General features: G+C 37.6%; 1 protein-coding gene across 5 annotated transcripts in view; it reads left to right on the top strand.

Moving 5' to 3' along the window:
* Window positions 1–788: 788 nt before the first annotated feature.
* The window catches only part of LOC106058449 (uncharacterized), a 73,510-nt gene continuing 54,111 nt past the window's right edge, over window positions 789–20,187 (top strand). For 2 of the 5 annotated variants that reach the window (XM_056035495.1, XM_056035498.1), the window contains exons 1-5: window positions 789–1,151; window positions 13,118–14,767; window positions 15,602–15,805; window positions 18,851–19,009; window positions 19,496–19,582. In XM_056035495.1, coding sequence (XP_055891470.1) covers window positions 1,061–1,151; window positions 13,118–14,767; window positions 15,602–15,805; window positions 18,851–19,009; window positions 19,496–19,582 — 2,191 coding nt within the window. In that variant the 5' untranslated portion in view covers window positions 789–1,060. Of the gene's footprint in view, window positions 1,152–12,582; window positions 12,725–13,117; window positions 14,768–15,601; window positions 15,806–18,850; window positions 19,010–19,495; window positions 19,583–20,187 lie in introns of those variants that run through there. The other 3 variants (XM_056035497.1, XM_056035496.1, XM_056035499.1) reach the window with 3 other exon arrangements.

Below are 20,187 nucleotides of genomic sequence, written 5' to 3'. Positions count from 1 at the left end.
ACTAGAATTTCATATTTTCAGTAGATTTTACTTGCGGTTAACCAGGATTAGGATTCGCGGAGGCGGGAGGGGGAGATTATGCTTGGGTAAAAATATTCCATTTTAAAAAAACTATCCTTCATAAGCTAATTAAAGTCAAGAAATTTCTACAACAAAAATTATCAGCTTTAGGAATTGTGTTCTTTTCTTTTTTAATAAAAAAAAATAATAACAAAATTCTTGTTTTGAAGACATTAGATAGAACAGCATGAAGATACCTTTCACAATACTCAACAAAACCGTTATATATTCAGCGCTCATAAAATTAAAAAAAATAGGTTTGTGTCCTTGGATAGATCACTTGACTGAGTCTCTTACCATGTTTAAAACTGACAGTTGTCATCAAGTTCAAGGACTTGACCTTAAACAAACAAAAAAAAAAAAAACCCGCGAAAACGTGTTTACAATTGTTTCAAGACTTAAAGCTACAAGCACATCCAAACGTCGAGTAGGAATACACTACAGTCAAAAGTATCAGTAAATTTACGAGTAGATTAAAATCACGAGTACAAGTTACGATATATTAAAGCAACGAGTACACTGACTAACTTAAGGCTAAGTAAACTAATTTCTTATTAAAAAAAACTATGCACTTTGCTATTTCGCCCTCAAGTTGATTTAAAAAAAAAACAACAACAATTAACAGTAAGTAGGGTACACTTTATTCCGACTGAGAATAGTCGAAACATACTTTTAGTTTGGAAAATACTGCAAAAGAAGAGTCAACAAAGTAAGTTTGATATGGTGGGGGATGGGTAGTGGAGGCGAGAACGAAGGGAGGGGACTGTTTCAAGTGCTTTTATTTTTTTTTTTTCAAACTCCGCTTTTTTTTTTCTTTCAGAGTGATGTCCCACTTCAATTAGGAGCAGTGGCGTCTCCAAAAGCGTAGCAATGCTGGATGAGGCAGAAAGATATGGGCGAATCGCCCAGAGCCTCCAAGGTCAAGCCCTCTGCCTAGTCCCAAGTGTCTCCAATTGTATAACTGCTCAGCCTGTGACCTAGAACCTAGCTGACAGCGTATATGGCTAGAGACAAAACGGATGCAGACGTGAGCCTATTTGCTATTTTGGCGGTTGCAGGAAGGAAACATGAAAGGAAAGCGTCGAGAGATGGTAATTATTTATCATATTATTGTTCTTTTTTGTGTATGTGTGCGCCAACATTGTTTTATTGTTTTAAAAAAGGTTATCACGTAGGGGCATAATTAAAAAAAAAAAAACAGTGTTAGAGTAATGTATATGTACACTTACTCGATACTTCTTGACAATCGCTGATATTTTAGTCTCAATCAACACCAATAAAAATAGTATAATAATAATAATAATAGTAACAATGATAATAATAATAATACCAATAATAATAATAATAATTATAATAATAATGATGATAATAATAATAATGATAATAATAATGATAATAATAATGATGATAATAATGATAATAATAATGATAATAATAATGATGATAATAATAATGACAATGATAATAATAATGATAATAATAATGATGATAATAATTATGATAATAATAATGATAATGATAACATTTATGATAATTATAATTATGATAATAATAATGATAATGATAATATTTATGATAATGATAATTATAATTATGATAATAATAGTGATAATGATAATATTTATGATAATGATAATAATAATGATAACAATAATAATATTTGCATTGATTGTTTTGACCATGTTTTTTTGTTTACTCATATGAAAAAGTTGTTGAGTTGGTGAAAAATCAAACAAACAAACAAACAAAACAAACACAAACTTGGGATTAGTACTTGATTAATACTTGTACATTATAGATTTGTATTGAAATTCTATCATCTTGTTAAAAGTAACTCTTATCATTTCTTTGTGATTTCTTGTGAACATGACTTAGAACAGAACCGCTGAAACAAAAAATAAAATAATGAACCACTTTACAATAGAGATCACTCACTAAAAAAATGTATTGATTTACTTAAAATGAAATCTATATGAGCTTTTACTCTGATCAGTCAATTACTGAAGTTATTTACACTAACTAAAATAGTACTAGAAGAAAACTGACTGAGATGCATTGAAAATGCTATACAATATAATACGATGACTCAATCTATACATTTCATGGGAGCAAGAGTTTGTTCTATCAAGACAATATAGTCCATTAGTAAGAGTATACACTACACAAGAACACAAATATAAACAAAATAAAAAAAAACAAAACAAAACAGTATGAGTCTATATAAACAAAAAAAAAATACATGTACTTATAACTACTTATCTTATTCTTAGTAAATCTATGACTCACAATAACATTTTACCATACATTCGTGTTCTGAGACCTTTAAATGAGACAATTTCATATCCAATGCGAAAGACAATATTGCAGAAAATGTGTATCAGAATATAAAGCTAATATTGGAGTTTGTTACACTCTATGCGGGTCTGGTCAACTAGAATGAATGAATAGAAAATAAACAGATACGTTTTAGAAATAGTCATTTATTCCCCGCCGATAATTATCACAACAAATCTCGATCCTAGCAGTGCCAGTGAATGTCTTATACAAGTAGTAACTGTTAGTCCATTAATACTAATACAAATACAGTTAGAAAACTGAGCTCTTCACATGGTCGAGGCCCTAAATAGCATGACGAAGATTCTCGTTAACTGTCCGAGGGCTTTATTACCACAGAAAATTCCTTAGTGGACCCTGTTAAGGGGAGACTACAAAGAATTTTGTTTCCCTTTGAAGAAGCTCGACTCCTGTGAAGAATGAAAACTAGTTCAGTCCAATCAACAGATTTAGGAAGAAGTCAGCTGAGAATGAGAGTGCTAAGAATACAAAGGCCTACACACTAACCAAAAACCAATATATCTAATAAATATCTAATAAACTATAAGAGACACGGTGAGAATTTATAGGTTCGTCTTGTATGCACCAACATATATACCCCCAACTTCCCTCCAATATCAAAATGTACATATCACACTCGAATAGGCGAATACAATTAAAGACACACTATATAGATCCCTGGGAGCAATCTCATGATTGACACTTGACTATGTGAATGACGCAGTAAACTCTTTTGTTTGATAGAAGGAGATTAGCAGCAAAAGAAAGTTTTAAAATGGCCATTTGTTTGAAGTTTGTGATCCACTACAATACGTATAGCAAAGAGCTGTCTAACTAGAAGTTTGTGATCCACTACAATACGTATAGCAAAGAGCTGTCTAACTAGAAGTTTGTGATCCACTACAATACGTATAGCAAAGAGCTGTCTAACTAGAAGTTTGTGATCCACTACAATACGTATAGCAAAGAGCTGTCTAACTAGAAGTTTGTGATCCACTACAATACGTATAGCAAAGAGCTGTCTAACTAGAAGTTTGTGATCCACTACAATACGTATAGCAAAGAGCTGTCTAACTAGAAGTTTGTGATCCACTACAATACGTATAGCAAAGAGCTGTCTAACTAGAAGTTTGTGATCCACTACAATACGTATAGCAAAGAGCTGTCTAACTAGAAGTTTGTGATCCACTACAATACGTATAGCAAAGAGCTGTCTAACTAGAAGTTTGTGATCCACTACAATACGTATAGCAAAGAGCTGTCTAACTAGAAGTTTGTGATCCACTACAATACGTATAGCAAAGAGCTGTCTAACTAGAAGTTTGTGATCCACTACAATACGTATACCATGGAGCTTGTCTAACTAGATTGTGGCCAAAAAAAGGGGGAACAACAATTTGACAATTTTACGACATTTTGTATGAATCTATTAATAACAATGTCCATATTAACATAAACATTAACAACAATGTCCATATTAACATGAGAATAAACAACAAGGTCCATATTAACATGAGAGTTAACATCAATGCCCCTATTAACATAAGAATATATCTTATATAATACAGACGTTATTTCAAAAAAGAAGATGATTACGAAGATGAATTAACAACAATGTCCATATTAACATGAGAATAAGCAACAACGTCCATATTAACATGATAATTAACAATGTTCATATTAACATGAGAATAAACAACAGTCAGTATTAACATGACAATGAACATCAATGTCCATATTAACATGACAATGAACATCAATGTCCATATTAACATGAGAATGAACACCAATGTCCATATTAACATGAGAATGAACACCAATGTCCATATTACCATGAGAATGAACATCAATGTCCATATTAACATGAGAATGAACATCAATGTCCATATTAACATGAAGTTATGTTGTGCTGAAACTAAAATAATAAATACTAATATTTGAATAATGTGCCTGTAATGATTGGTAATACAAGTTCTATATAGGTAATACCTGGTCGACTTTTGTGGGAATCCGGAGTTACACTATAGTAAGCGCTAGGTAGCTGACTTTCGTAGATAACGACCAGTCGACTCTAGTAAGTGGTACACGGTTGACTATACGCGGTTGACTATAGTTCTCTAATGTCACCACAGGGAGTTCTTAAAATAAAATCATTTAAATTTCTTTCACCTATGTAATGAAATTCAGAACTCTCTTTAGTACAACTTTTTAAATCAGTTTTGAGTGGCATTTCTATGGTTCATGATTGTAGTAAAAGTCCAGTAACTGCAACTACAATACTCTACACCTATTCTTTATTGTCTCCCTTTTCTTTTTGAACGCAACTCTTCTGCCGAAACCCATTAGAGATTTTGAGACTAGAGATTTATATATAAAATATTTGAAGGGACTACATTGTTAATAAATGTTTAGTAAAGTGTCTGTTCACGTCGACTTCTATTTTGTTCTGTCTCTAAATCCCTATCCTCCTTGTTTGACTAGTCAAGTCAATGTCAACAAGTCAAAACTTTCCCTAGTTCCGAATTAATAATTAATTCGTAATCTTGCCATAACAGTTTAGATTGCCATACCATTCAATGAGTTTGGATCAGTCGTGCCATAACAGTTTAGATTGCCATACCATTCAATGAGTTTGGATCAGTCGTGCCATAACAGTTTAGATTGCCATACCATTCAATGAGTTTGGATCAGTCGTGCCATAACAGTTTAGATTGCCATACCATTCAATGAGTTTGGATCAGTCGTGCCATAACAGTTTAGATTGCCATACCATTCAATGAGTTTGGATCAGTCGTGCCATAACAGTTTAGATTGCCATACCATTCAATGAGTTTGGATCAGTCGTGTAATTCATTTTTTGAAGATCTAGACTAACAATAATAAATCTATGCATTTAGAAATAATTTAACCATTTTGTTTGTGTTTAGCGCATTTCAAGCTTTTTGCCTTCTCAATGTGCTATGATTTTTCACTTGTCTGGACCAAGTTATGAAAAAAAAAGGCGTTGGGAGAATGAAGGTGGGGAGAAAGAAGGGGGGTATCTGAGTGAAGGTTCCCATGATAATTTTTTTTCAATGTATTTTATTATAAAAAAGGTGTGCGATTTGAATTGAAACTCTAGGGCTGAAGCCTTCTCAAGCCAACACAATTACCACTGTGCCAGAGAAGTGCTTATGAAAATAGCTCATTGCTATCTATTGTTAGTTTCAAACTTGTACACAAAGTCCTAAGTCTCTACTCAAATATATACTTATATATACTTTTATACTTATACCACCATATCTGGCAAGTACAGTCTCTATCCCAAAATAATTAATAACCAATAATTTGTCAACTAACTGGTTTCTTGTATGTCAGGTACAAGAAATGATAGTGCACAATTTCAACTTGATCCGAGGTGGGGGGTGGTGGGAGAACTGACGTATAAAACTTGTAGCAGACGTTCAGAGTAAGTTGATATAAGCTGTGTCAAAATGTCTACCATTAAGACTTGAGTGCGAGACATGTCATCGTAGACCAAAAGTTGAGTGTTCAAAGTGAATGGACGTGAGAAAGAAACAGATATGTGTAGAAAGATGTAGTCAGTCTTCAGTCAATTCAACTGTACTTAGTCACAGGATGTCTAATATGAAACTAGTTTTGTAAGTCATAGCTATTCCAAGTAGCGATCAAATGTTGAATGTTACCTAGTGCTTATATCCTGCTATTTACGTAGACTATTGTCATTGAACCCATCTGTAGCGCTATCCGCTATAAATACGAAGTGACGCAGCTTTGTAGCTTTCTCGGTAAGTTCGATTTCCCAGAAAAATGGTGTTAAGAGAAATCTAGTTGGTCATTTCCAAGCTGCCTCTTGCAGTGCTAGACCAAAAATAACATCACGTCGTGCTCATGCTTAGTGCTCAGGTGAAAAAAGGGTACAGGGATTATCCTCCTTACCATCAGTGACTTCCTTGCATGGTAGAATTGTTGGGAACCAAGTCCCTCCACTCTTGCCAGTCAGCAGCTGCCCTTAGCAGGACATCAAGAGACAGGCGGTGACGTCGTCCTGCAAGTTGTTTTGTGTGTGGACGTCAAGAGACAGGCGGTGACGTTGTCCTGCAAGTTTGTTTTGTGTGTGGACGTCAAGAGACAGGCGGTGACGTTGTCCTGCAAGTTTGTTTTGTGTGTGGACGTCAAGAGACAGGCGGTGACGTTGTCCTGCAAGTTTGTTTTGTGTGTGGACGTCAAGAGACAGGCGGTGACGTTGTCCTGCAAGTTTGTTGTGTGTGTGGACGTCAAGAGACAGGCGGTGACGTTGTCCTGCAAGTTTGTTGTGTGTGTGGACGTCAAGAGACAGGCGGTGACGTTGTCCTGCAAGTTTGTTTTGTGTGTGGACGTCAAGAGACAGGCGGTGACGTTGTCCTGCAAGTTTGTTGTGTGTGTGGACGTCAAGAGACAGGCGGTGACGTTGTCCTGCAAGTTTGTTGTGTGTGTGGACGTCAAGAGACAGGCGGTGACGTTGTCCTGCAAGTTTGTTGTGTGTGTGGACGTCAAGAGACAGGCGGTGACGTTGTCCTGCAAGTTTGTTGTGTGTGTGGACGTCAAGAGACAGGCGGTGACGTCGTCCTGCAAGTTGTGTGTGTGTGGACGTCAAGAGACAGGCGGTGACGTTGTCCTGCAAGTTTGTTGTGTGTGTGGACGTCAAGAGACAGGCGGTGACGTTGTCCTGCAAGTTTGTTGTGTGTGTGGACGTCAAGAGACAGGCGGTGACGTCGTCCTGCAAGTTGTGTGTGTGTGGACGTCAAGAGACAGGCGGTGACGTTGTCCTGCAAGTTTGTTGTGTGTGTGGACGTCAAGAGACAGGCGGTGACGTTGTCCTGCAAGTTTGTTGTGTGTGTGGACGTCAAGAGACAGGTGGTGACGTCGTCCTGCAAGTTGTGTGTGTGTGGACGTCAAGAGACAGGCGGTGACGTTGTCCTGCAAGTTTGTTGTGTGTGTGGACGTCAAGAGACAGGCGGTGACGTTGTCCTGCAAGTTGTGTGTGTGTGTGGATGATCGTTTCTTCCTGTTTCCTCCATTGAACCATGAGAGAGGATTTTTGAGAGTGAGTCGTGTGTCTTACAACATGACCAGTTCAGCTCTCACCTCGTGTGTCTTACAACATGACCAGTTCAGCTCTCACCTCGTGTGTCTTACAACATGACCAGTTCAGCTCTCGCCTCGTGTGTCTTACAACATGACCAGTTCAGCTCTCGCCTCGTGTGTCTTACAACATGACCAGTTCAGCTCTCGCCTCGTGTGTCTTACAACATGACCAGTTCAGCTCTCACCTCGTGTGTCTTACAACATGACCAGTTCAGCTCTCGCCTCTTCACATGATCGAGGAGTACTTTCTTTTTGCCAGCCAGAGAAGTGACTTGTTAAAGTACAAACTCATTTGTTTTCTTTCCCTAATTATTTTTGGAGCATATACTTTTAAAGCAGGCATGTCAAACTCATTAAGGTGTATGGGCCACATAAAAACTTACTATGACCTGAGGGGCCGCAGCCAAAAATATAAAAAAAGCAGCCTATTAGTTTAATGTACATTAGAAATAATACATAGAGTACAATAATTAATGGCATACCTATCCCTTAGTTAGCTAAATTTGTAGTACTATTTAGTAATTAGAAATCCCTATGATTACGCATTAATTACTTTGTCCTGATGCTTGACATTTTCCTGGCTGCAAATTTCTCAACGTACCGTTCAGGAGAAATAACTGTAAAATTCTATATACTTCTATTTCAACAAAGACTCTTGACTGCTATTCTCTCATCTCTAGTTGCACATTACCAGCAGCATTTTCAGAAACAAATGAGAATGGAGATAAAAATAACGAAAATTCTTGTTCGTATGAAACGAAGTCACGAAAGCGGTCATTGAAAGCATGTCATAATGATTCCAGTTGTAAGACATATTTACCTAATATTGTAACCGTATTTAATCTTTTTTGTTCCTGACACGTTTAGAAGTGAACAAGATTTTCTCTTCATATTTGGTTTATTTTGCTTGAAAGCACTTCACATGATTACACGCAGTTGTGACAATTTTGGCCTTACTTTGAAGTTTCATATTCAAGTCTTGCAGGTGACCAGTGAGATCAACTGCTAATGCCAAATCCCGAACCCATTCGTCAGTTTAGAAATGTTCAACAGTTCACCTTTCATGTTCATAAACAATACAATGCAAAAAATCTCTTCAATACTTAATGACATGAGAGCCAGCGGACTTCTGTGTAGTAAGGAACACAATCAAATTCGTGTCCAATGTCATACAGAAACATACAAAATTGGCGATAATTTAAACCACGGGCACAAATAAAATTGAGAGCGACTGAAAATGGTTTTATGACATGTTAGAACTGTAATTACTGTGCGCAGAATGTTTCTTGGTGAATGATGCACTAAAAATGAGCAAATTCAAAATTATCATCAGTCTCTCTTATTTTTTGCAAGTAGCTTTGCATCAAAACAATTTCATTTCATGGTTGGTGCGCCCTTCGTTGTTTGACTAGTTAGCTTTACCAAAGATAAATTGTACTGCATTATCACCTCCTGTCATTTCTCAAAAACATCCTCACTTGTTGTGGTGCTACGCATAGAACAGAACTCAACTAGCTTCTTATGTATCTCAAAATTCCTGTCACAGGCCCTTATGAATATAGTCATCTGCGCTTACACCCGTTACATCAGTTGACTCACCGAGAGCCAATAAAAATAATTGAAAATCAACTATTTTGTTCTTGAATTGTTCACGCAAGCTGATTGACATGTCATTTGTTTCTATCTGCCACAGTGTTCCTAGTTAAAACTATTTTTTTAATGCTTTCACCTTCTCTGGACAAATTACTTCGGATTTAACGACACACTCTTTCATAAAATCACATTTACTAAATGATTTGCTATGGCTTGCAATTAAGTTTGACAAAATGTAGCTTTCTTTCACTGCAGGCGCACTCTCGTTGTTCAGTTTAATAAATACTATTTTTCAACTCAAGTAGCTTGTCATCTCTTATTTTTCATCGTAATAGTTTAACATTATTTTGATAATTTTTTAGGTGGCCAAGCGGGCCGCATGCAAAGTGATCGCGGGCCGCAGGCGGCCCCCGAACGCTATGTTTGACATGCCTGTTTTAAAGGCTTGAATTCAGCGGCGTAGCTAGGGTATTTGATGCACAGTGCGGCCCGCACCATTCGCACATTGCTAGCTACGCCACTGCTTGAATTATTTTTGACGATGACGACATCCTTGTGTTTTATTTTACCGCTTATTGGCTTAGAGAGGAATATTTTTATAATCAGACGTACAAGAAAGCTTGCAGTGAATATAGAGATGCACAATAGGCCTCATTGCAGTTTTTGTAGTTGCTTTTTTTTTCTCATTTGAAAATGTTACCCAGATTTTACTCTACGCCAGCATACTCAGTTTACATTTAACATCTAAGTGGTTCTTAAAATCACTCCGGCAATATGAATTTGAATAATTTGACGTCATTGTAAATGTTAACCTTGAACAAAGTTTACAAAGGACGTCACTTACCTATAACGCTCAGCTCTTTTTAACAATACTTATACCAACTCACACTGTCCGTCTGTCTGTCTGTCTGGTACAGATCTTGTACAGGTAGTTTCTCCCACTTTCTCAGGTCAATTGAAACTTTGAACAAATATTCATTGTCGAAGACAATACTGAATACACGAATCAATTGAAAAATTAACCCATTAGTCAAACAGTTAGTGATTTAAATAGCTTAACAATATTTGTAATTCACATGTGTCAATCTCTCATCACGAGAACTAAAAGTTCCCTCAATATTATTCACAATTATACCGCTAATAATCAACCTTTTACCGATAGCATATGGGACAACTGATAGCCAGGGCCGGTCCTACGGATTGCGGGGTCCTATGCGAAACGGATTGCGCGGGGCCCATTCTGGGTTGTGATAAGGATTATAAGTGAAAATTAATTTTTGTATTAGAAAATAAATTCATCTTTGCATTTTATTCATACTTTACTAAGCACAAAATCACTTTCAAATTAACTTTACGAGCCATCAACAGTAGATAGTAGTTTTCCAACAAAAAGCCGATAAACATTTAGTTTAGATTTACTATCGACTAGCAAAATATCGCTTTTGTCTTTTTTTTTAAAGAGGTCGAGTTAGATTTAGATTAATATTTCTATGCCAGAGACTATAAAAGTAAATTAAGTATTTGAACTTCTTGTTTTGGTTAAATGCGCCTTATTATTATATTTTTATTAAATGAAAGCTGACAATGCCGCTTTTTTTTTATCGCGAGTAGGATTGGCGTTGTCCATATTTAATGACACCCCGAAATGACAATATTGTCGGTTTTTAAGGATATTTGCATCGGTTTTCAAAATATTTTAATAATTTAAGATTTTCAAGATTTTTTCGTATATTTTAGAATTTCAGGAGAATTCTCGGAACCCTTTAATAAAAAGTTAAAATGGTTTAATTTAATAATTTACACCTAGAATTCGCGCGGGGCCTATGAAAGTGCGGGGCCCACTGCGGCCGCATAGGTTGCAGTGGCCTAAGACCGGCCCTACTGATAGCATATAGATTTAATCAATCAATCCTAATTCTTAATAGTAGAGGTAGAGAACAATGTGGAACTCTTTAATCAAAGAGTAAATGTCGAAATGTACAAAGTGTAATAGCCAATTATAGAAGGAAAACAAGTCCAATAGTTTGTCTCGATGCTTGCCGGTTCTGTACTGTCGGAGACTGTGATGAAGCGCATTGCAAGTCGTGAGTTACACATCAACTACAAGCCACCATGAACAAGTAACGTAGATATATTTGACTAACACGATTGTATTGCACCTATATCAGATACAGACATTGCAGATTAACAATTGCCTCTATACCAGAAACAAAATTAGGCAGACTAAACATTGCACCTATATCAGAAACAAAATTAGGCAGACTAAACATTGCACCTATATCAGAAACAAAATTAGGCAGACTAAACATTGCACCTATATCAGAAACAAAATTAGGCAGACTAAACATTGCACCTATATCAGAAACAAAATTAGGCAGACTAAACATTGCACCTATATCAGAAACAAATTAGACAGTGGTATCTACATGTGATATATCTTTAAAAGTTTTCTTCTCAGTCAGTTTCATTTGCACGGTGGAGTGACTGATTATGTTATTAATGACTATAGTCTTGTAAAAAAAAATCATCTCTCTCCGCGTCTCACTTATGAATCGTTACGTAACTCTCTCATCCGGAACACGTTTAGACAGCACTCAATCATTCCATTATAATCTGGTACATACTTTCTACAAGTCAACAAATGTTCTAACATTTCTAGTCGTCCTAAGTACAAACAAAATGTTGTGCTCCTTGCCTATCTTCTTGTCTTCCTCCTTGCCTACCTCCTTGTCTTCCTCCTTGCCTACCTCCTTGTCTTCCTCCTTGCCTACCTCCTTGTCTTCCTCCCTACCTACCCCCTTGCTTTCCTCCTTGCCTACATCCTTGCCTACCTCCTTGTCTTCCTCCTTGCCTACTTCCTTGTCTTCCTCCCTACCTACCCCCTTGCCTTCCTCCTTGCCTACATCCTTGCCTTCCTCCTTGCCTTCCTCCATGTCTTCCTTCTTGCCTACCTCCTTGCCTACCTCCTTGTCTTCCTTTTTGCCTACCTCCTTGTCTTCCTCCTTGCCTACCTCCTTGCCTACCTCTCATAATATATCTTGTAAATGTTCAATCTTTATAACATGTTTCTTTGATATTCCTTATCTATGAATCGGTCACACTAATACCAGGAAGTCTTTTGTTCGGTTAGTCAGCTGCAGTTTGCAAAAAGCAAAGTCAAAAGGTGTGACAGTAAAGATGTTCAATTGATGCTTTCCTCTTGAATCTCACAACTTACCCGTCAAGAGCTTTTCTATTGTTCTCACGCAATTTTCAATTTCTTTTTTTTTTTGAAAATCTTTCTCCCCCTCCCCCCCTTCCCTGTCTCGCAACTATTTCTTAAGTTTATCTATGTTTTAGATGGATTGGAATTTCTTGGGATTGACGCTTATACTTTTGAAGTGTGCGTAACAATAGCTTCTACAATTTTCTTACAGTTGCGCGTGTACTGGAAGTGTTCGACTTTCAGTTTCAATCAACTTCCTTTCAGCTCAGCAGACGTGAACAATTTCTTGTAGTTGCGTTACGTAATTCATTTGTACACGCACTAAGCTCAGATGTTTGATCTGGTTCTTTGAACAAGTCTTTAAATGGAAAACATTCCACCTCGTTGCCTTGTACTTGCAGACATGTAGTTATCTTTTGATTGAACTGAAACTTGATTAGAAATATTGAATTTAAATAGAAATCAATTAATAATAACATCTAAAACTAATTAATTTCTTATGTATTAATACATTGTTTAGTACAGTGAGTCTGGTGTGTTAAGTCTACTAACAAGTATGTAACGTTAATATAAGCTTTTAGAATTTATATATTGTGACTTGTACGTATTTCTACTATCGTGGTGGTCAGTATGATTAAGTTTATTGTTCAGTTTTACTCAAACTATATTTTATTTACCAGCTCATTACGTGAACACATTTATTTAAAGAAACATTTTTTTTTAAATGGTGTACACTACAAAATAGAATTATTTTTTTATAACGACTTTCTATGCTCAGACTTTTTCAAACGTTTTCAGATTCAATCCATGTAGAACTGAAGGGTCTCTCTTATAACACCTTTGAAGCTAATAGAAACATGGAGTCTTGCGATGCTTATAATTCAATGGTAAGCAGAGCTGTATCTGTAAACACGGCTGTATCTGTTAACTATTCAGTGCCAATCAGCCCAGCCGCAGCTGTAAGCAGTGTAGAAAAAGTGTCTACGAAGAGAAAGAAACGAGTAGTTGATTCTTTTCGTGGTAGAAAAAGCTGCAAGCTAGATGCAAGTGGAAGTCTATCAAAACATAACTCTGACAAAACAGTGATCAGTGCAGAGCAGACAGCTAAAAATAACAAATCTTTAAACGGCAATGATATCTGCGCAACGTCTAAGTCTGTCAAGTCCATCCTGGTCAGCAATGTTGGTCAGTATGGTGGGACCACGTTCGTATCTTCGTCTGTTTCCGACATGTCGCACTTGGTCAGCACGGAAGTCAATAATTCGTTCAGCTCTGATGGCCCAGCTTCTTCCAAGAGAATGTTCTCACCACCTTCTGTTACTAACTGTTGTGTCAGCACAGGACTATTGCAAAACAAGACTGGTACAAATGAGGCTTTACTGTCTACTTTAGAATCCATGTTTGGGCTCAAGAGTCAAGAAAAGAAGACGATCAAGGAAGAGCCCAATATCTGCGGCACGATACCAATGGAAACCAATGGCATAGGTCGGTTTCCCGAGTCCTGTTATCTCTCTGAAGACAAACCCAACGTTAATGCTTACAGTCAGCAATCAGAAAACAAATCGGTCAACACTTTGCTTGACTTTCTAAAAACTGGATCAAAATCCGAAATACAGAACACAAGTTCTGAGCAGTCATTTCTGGCCGTTCAGCCTCAGTCAAACAACTTGGAAGCAATGCCATTGAATCTGGATCTCTCTGGAGAGCGAAAGTTTATGTACTCTGATACTCTAACACCAAATGTGAAGTTTCCGTTGAATGAAACCCCGGAAAAACTAACTGGAAATCCCGAATGCTCTTCTCCAACAGGAAACACAAACAACAAGCCAACAGAAAGGTTTTCCACTAATGGGTTCTCGTCCTGTTCGTATCCGTCCCGAAATGACATTCCCTCGTGCATGGAAGAAACTTTCCAAAACAGCTCACTTCAGCAGAACGCTTTTCTTTACCAGAAAGAAGCAGGCTCTACTCATTTGGGCTCTATGCAAGCTTCCGAGTTTCCTTTGCACAATCCCACGTTGTCTCTATTTCAAAATGACGCTCTTTCTACCTCAGAGTCCATTCTAATGACGTCGTTTTGCTCCCCAGGCGTCGGGACTTTACCCTCGCCGCCAACCTCAGATGCCTCTTTATCGTCTTCACCCGAAAGACACAGAAAGCAGCCAGATGTCCCAATTTTCTTTCAGAACAAACCCACCCAGCAGCGGCAATCAGAAGGAGATAGTTACCAATGGCGGGATACACCTATTGGCGTCAAGTCGCAATGTATGTACGCCAGAAGCCTTCACAAGTACCGCGACTCACCCGATCTGAAGACTGACGCAAAGGATCTAAATGAGCACACATTGTCTCAGCAGGATGAGGACTACGACAACTATGGTCCACAAGACTACGTTTATGACTTTGATTCTGGGAAGCGGAAAGGAAAATCCGTGTTAGTACCTGCAGGTAAGATTCTAGCGCTTACAATCGAATTTCAATTATTTCTTGAAACATATCTTATAAAACTCAGTAACGACATTGATTAGCTTGTTAAGTAGGGACCCTATTTGTACCAGTAAGCGGGGCCCTAGGTGAGTATCACAAACGGGGCCTAGCCCAAGCTTTAACCAAATGTTATATCTAAAGAGCTTTCATGGTAATTGGTACAGATACCGGAAAGGGTTCAACATTGCTGATTAATAACTCCTTGTTTATCATAACTGTATTGAAGTACATCCATCACACGTTAATCCATAGTAAAGTTTATCGCTACTGAACATTATAATGTGTAGCAGAGGCCCCGTATCCGTATATCTGCATTATGTACTGATAGTGGCAAAAGACTTTTCATATCGCCACACCCAAAGAGCTCTCCTGGGTATTTTTTAAGTACGATATATGGGGCAGATGATGTAAAGCTCATATGTTTCTATGGTAGACGGCTAACGAGAGAATCACGAGGTCGGTACACAGATTCCCATTTGAGTTGGTTGGAGTCAGGTGTGTCGTAAAGATGCCGAAACTCAAAATTCCAGTCTTTACCAGGATTCAAACCCGAGATCTTCGGAAACCAAGCGCTTTACCATTCAGCCACCAAACCCCTGTTGTTGTTTTTTCTTTCTTTTTTTAACATTATAAAAAATGCCGCAACTTCCACTCTAGATCTAGTTATGCCTCTAGTTAGGTACACTGACTAAAATACTTCAAGAAATTTTTAACAGACAAAAAAGTAGCACTATTTGTGGGTCACTTTTTTGTTTAGTTCTACTGTTGCTACTTGTTTTCTTGACCACTTGGCAGATATCTCGCTGTGGACGCAGGAGAATGTGACCAACTGGCTCAAGTGTACAGCGCTGGAGTACAACCTGACCGACGTAGATGTTTCAAAGTTTTACGGGGTGGACGGCCCCAGACTCTGTACCATGACCCAGGACGATATCTACAAGTTGGCAGGACCTCAGGACTCACAAGTCCTGTACCGCTATCTTACATATCTTAAAAAAGGTAATTCATCCATTGACTTGTAACGTATTCATTGAAGTAGAACATAGTAATGACACGTACATTTTAACATCACCTGAAGCAAAATTTGGACAAGAAACTGTTTTGTCGGACTTAGGAGGGTTGCTTGAAAGTAGAAAAAAAAATGTTTTGTCGGACTTAGGAGGGTTGCTTGAAAGTAAAAAACAAACTGTTCTGTCGGACTTAGGAGGGTTGCTTGAAAGTAGAAACAAACAGTTCTGTCGGACTTAGGAGGGTTGCTTGAAAGTAAAAAACAAACTGTTTTGTCGGACTTAGGAGGGTTGCTTGAAAGTAGAAAGAAACTGTTTTGTCGGACTTAGGAGGGTAGCTTGAAAGTAAAAAACAAACAGTTCTGTCGGACTTAGGAGGGTTGCTTGAAAGTAAAAAACAAACTGTTCTGTCGGACTTAGGAGGGTAGCTTGAAAGTAAAAAACAAACAGTTCTGTCGGACTTAGGAGGGTAGCTTGAACGTAAAAAACAAACTGTTCTGTCGGACTTAGGAGGGTTGCTTGAAAGTAGAAAGAAACTGTTTTGTCGGACTTAGGAGGGTTGCTTGAAAGTAAAAAACAAACAGTTCTGTCGGACTTAGGAGGGTAGCTTGAAAGTAAAAAACAAACTGTTCTGTCGGACTTAGGAGGGTTGCTTGAAAGTAGAAAGAAACTGTTTTGTCGGACTTAGGAGGGTAGCTTGAAAGTAGAAAGAAACTGTTTTGTCGGACTTAGGAGGGTAGCTTGAAAGTAAAAAAAACTGTTTTATCGGACCTAGGAGGGTAGCTTGGAAGTAAAAAACAAACTGTTTTGTCGGACTTAGGAGGGTAGCTTGAAAGTAGAAACAAACTGTTTTGTCGGACTTAGGAGGGTAGCTTGAAAGTAGAAAGAAACTGTTTTGTCGGACTTAGGAGGGTAGCTTGAAAGTAAAAAAAACTGTTTTATCGGACCTAGGAGGGTAGCTTGGAAGTAAAAAACAAACTGTTTTGTCGGACTTAGGAGGGTAGCTTGAAAGTAGAAACAAACTGTTTTGTCGGACTTAGGAGGGTAGCTTGGAAGTAAAAAACAAACTGTTTTGTCGGACTTAGGAGGGTAGCTTGAAAATAGAAACAAACTGTTTTGTCGGACTTGGGAAGGTAGCTTGAAAGTAGAAACAATAAGGAACAAAAAGTAAAATGAATCAAAAGAAATTAGCCAGAAAAACGTTAAAAAAATACTTAAAAAAAAACAACAAACAAAGGTTATACTACTATAGTGTAATTGTATCAATTAGTTTGGTTCAGTCATGTAATTAAATTTGTAATAGATTTAGACTAATAACAATAAATACGTGCGATTAGAAATAGTTTGACCCATTGTTTTTGTTTAGCGCCATTTCCTGGTTTTCGTTTACTGACTACGCTCTGGTCCTATCACTTGTCTAGACTAGTTGGGGAACTGGGGAGGGTATCTAAAAACATAAAAAAGGAGGATAACAACCTTAATTTGAGCTCATGGCTCAAGCCTACTCAAGCTGACCTACGAAACACTCTGCTACTGAAGTGCTTATGAAAATTGAAGATTGTATAGTTATGTATTGTTTGTTTGAAACTTACTTTTAAGCGTCGACATATAAAGGGGACTTACTTAGACTTAGGTCCTCCCGCGCCGATCCGCACATTGGGAGGCAAGCTGTTTCCATAAAGATCTGTCAATGGCAATGTCTGAAGCCTCCTCCCACCTGGTGTCCACTGTTCTGAGGTCCTCCATGAAGGTGTGACGCCAGGTTATACGACGTTCCTGTTTGCGCTTTCCTCGTATTGGCCTCCATGTCATCGCAACTCTTATTACGCGTAGTTCATTTTGTTGTAGAACATGTCCCGCAAACCTCATGCGACGTTCTGTCACAACTTCACTAAGTGTTCTACTTCCAGTTCGGCATAGGATTTCCTTGTTTGAGACCCGATCTGTTTAACTTACTTCCAAAATCCGTCTCAGACTATTTCAGCTTATAAGACTTCAGCCAATTCAGCCAAGAACAGTTTCTTTCCCTTGTTCGAGATACCAAACAAAATAATTAATCACCAATAGTTAATTAACTAATTGGTTAATTTAAAAAAATTGATTCTTCTGTTGTCAGTTAAAAGTAATAATTAAGCAAAATTTCAACTTAATCTAATATTGGATGTGAGAGAAATGACGTATGCTAAATTTTTATCATACAGACAGACAGACAGTGTGGATATAAGCTTTGTAATAAAGACTGATGTGTCAGTACCTAAAGAAATAAGTTATAGATCTAGTACCGTAGTGTACGCAATAGAAAGACTCCGTCAACGCCAATACTGACACTTACTGATACTATTGTGTTAGGGTGGGACCTAACTTATAAATAAGACTAATTGTATTTGAAAGAGTTGTCTTTCTCTGTGTCTGACATACCACAGAACATTAGAGTCAGATGTAGACTCAATTTGCAATACTTTTCAGAAAGAAAAACACTAAATAGATGCCATTATAGTATCAAAAACTAAATCTAATTAATGACATAATGCACAGACTAAATTAATGACGTAACCTACAATGTGACAGCGCACTTGTTCCAACAAGTTGATTTATAGCGGTGTAGCTAACTCTAGTTGAAGTATCATAGAGGGCTTTGAAATTCTTCATAGTTCTAGTTTTTTTAAATTTTTTTTTGTCATTCAATTCCTACTATTAATTCACATTATCTTCCTAGCCGAAAGTTAGCAAAGATAAGTTCAAGTGTAATTTATTTAAAAAAAACAAAATGGTATAGATTAGATAAGATGGAAGCTAGTCAAAGGCGGAAGTTAAACAAAAAAGAAATTTCTTTCATAAAAGATTGGCTGTCTTGCTAAGTAGATAGAGCGTCGTGCTAATATCACGAATTTTGAAGATTCGTTTCTTATATTGACCATTTTTATTCTCTTTATTTTTAATGGCTAATAAAATGTATTTAGTTTATTGTTTTCTGAACATGATATTGGAATTGATGTTTGTTTTACATTACTTGTTCATTATTCATTTGTTACATCAGCTAACGGAAACAGACACATAAATAGAAATCCACCTTTGAAGTCTGAGGTGCCAGGGGACGCTTCTCTTGACGTCAGCAGCCCTGGTATCCCTCCTCTCATTGACACCACATCGTCCTGTGACGTCAGTATTGCCCCGAGCTTCCCGCCGAGCGCCAGCGGTAAGTGACCAGTCTGTAGAAACTTTTCCGTGGCAGTCTAACTAGAGAGATAAAGGCGCAATACAATTGCAGACGACAACACAACAGCCCAATACAGAATAAATATTTAAAAACTTGATGACTTGTTTCCCCAGACAAAGTTAAATTGATGAAGAAATGGCCGGATTAAAAAATTCAGTTGTTATAAGAAAAGTACAACACTGTCAAATACTAAACAATAAAATAATGTGTAGATCTAACCTCACCTTCACCTATCCCTTATGCTGATCAAGCGTTGGGGCAACACACATGATCTGTCGACCCTCTATCTCTATTCCACTCTGCCTTTTGCCATGGATAAAATCTCTTTCTATGATAGTTTCGTGCATTCTTTAATGTTTCCATCGCTTTGTCTGCCCCTTTTTTTCCCCTGAAGGAAAATCTTTGCGAGCCCTGAATACATTTAGATATGGCCATAAAGTTTCAATTTGCTTTTTTTTTTGACAGTGGTAGCAGGCCATCGATGGGCCACAGTTGTCATTGTGATCCTGTTTCTTATCTCTACGTTTGTGATGGTCTTTGTAAGTGATACTTGTAAGTATCTCTCTATAACATACTCAACTCTACTGTTAGGAACCCCCTAAGTTAGTGTCCATGATTCGAAAGCGTAAGAGAATGTGGGCCATGAGCAAGGAGCATCCAAGAGGTAACGAGTCCACTGTTACTCTTGTATGTGCGCCCTAGTCACAACAACCAATCGCCTTTACTTTCTCCAGCTTCTGTCGGGTACCCATCAGAGAACAGTTATTGAATGTAAATCATTAGTTAAAATTTTTACCAGCCTAGTGAGCCTACCTAATTCAGAGATGGTTTGTAATCGCTAAAGATGCTGGGAATGAAAGGATTAAAAACATTTAAAGCATCTGGTCATTCATAACAGCACTCTTTGTCCAGTCTGTCCCTGGTTAGGTTGAACACACTTTGCCCAGTCTGTCGCTGGTTAGGTGGAACACACTTTGTCCAGTCTGTCCCTGGTTAGGTGGAACACACTTTGTCCAGTCTGTCCCTGGTTAGGTTGAACACACTTTGTCCAGTCTGTCCCTGGTTAGGTCGAACACACTTTTTCCAGTCTGTCCCTGGTTAGTTCGAACACACTTTGTCCAGTCTGTCCCTGGTTAGGTCGAACACACTTTGTCCAG

The sequence above is a fragment of the Biomphalaria glabrata genome, chromosome 7, assembly GCF_947242115.1.
Source record: "Biomphalaria glabrata chromosome 7, xgBioGlab47.1, whole genome shotgun sequence".
NCBI lineage: Eukaryota > Metazoa > Mollusca > Gastropoda > Planorbidae > Biomphalaria > Biomphalaria glabrata.
The sequence above is the reverse complement of the archived record's forward strand: the minus strand, read 5'-3'. Positions and strand labels throughout refer to the sequence as shown.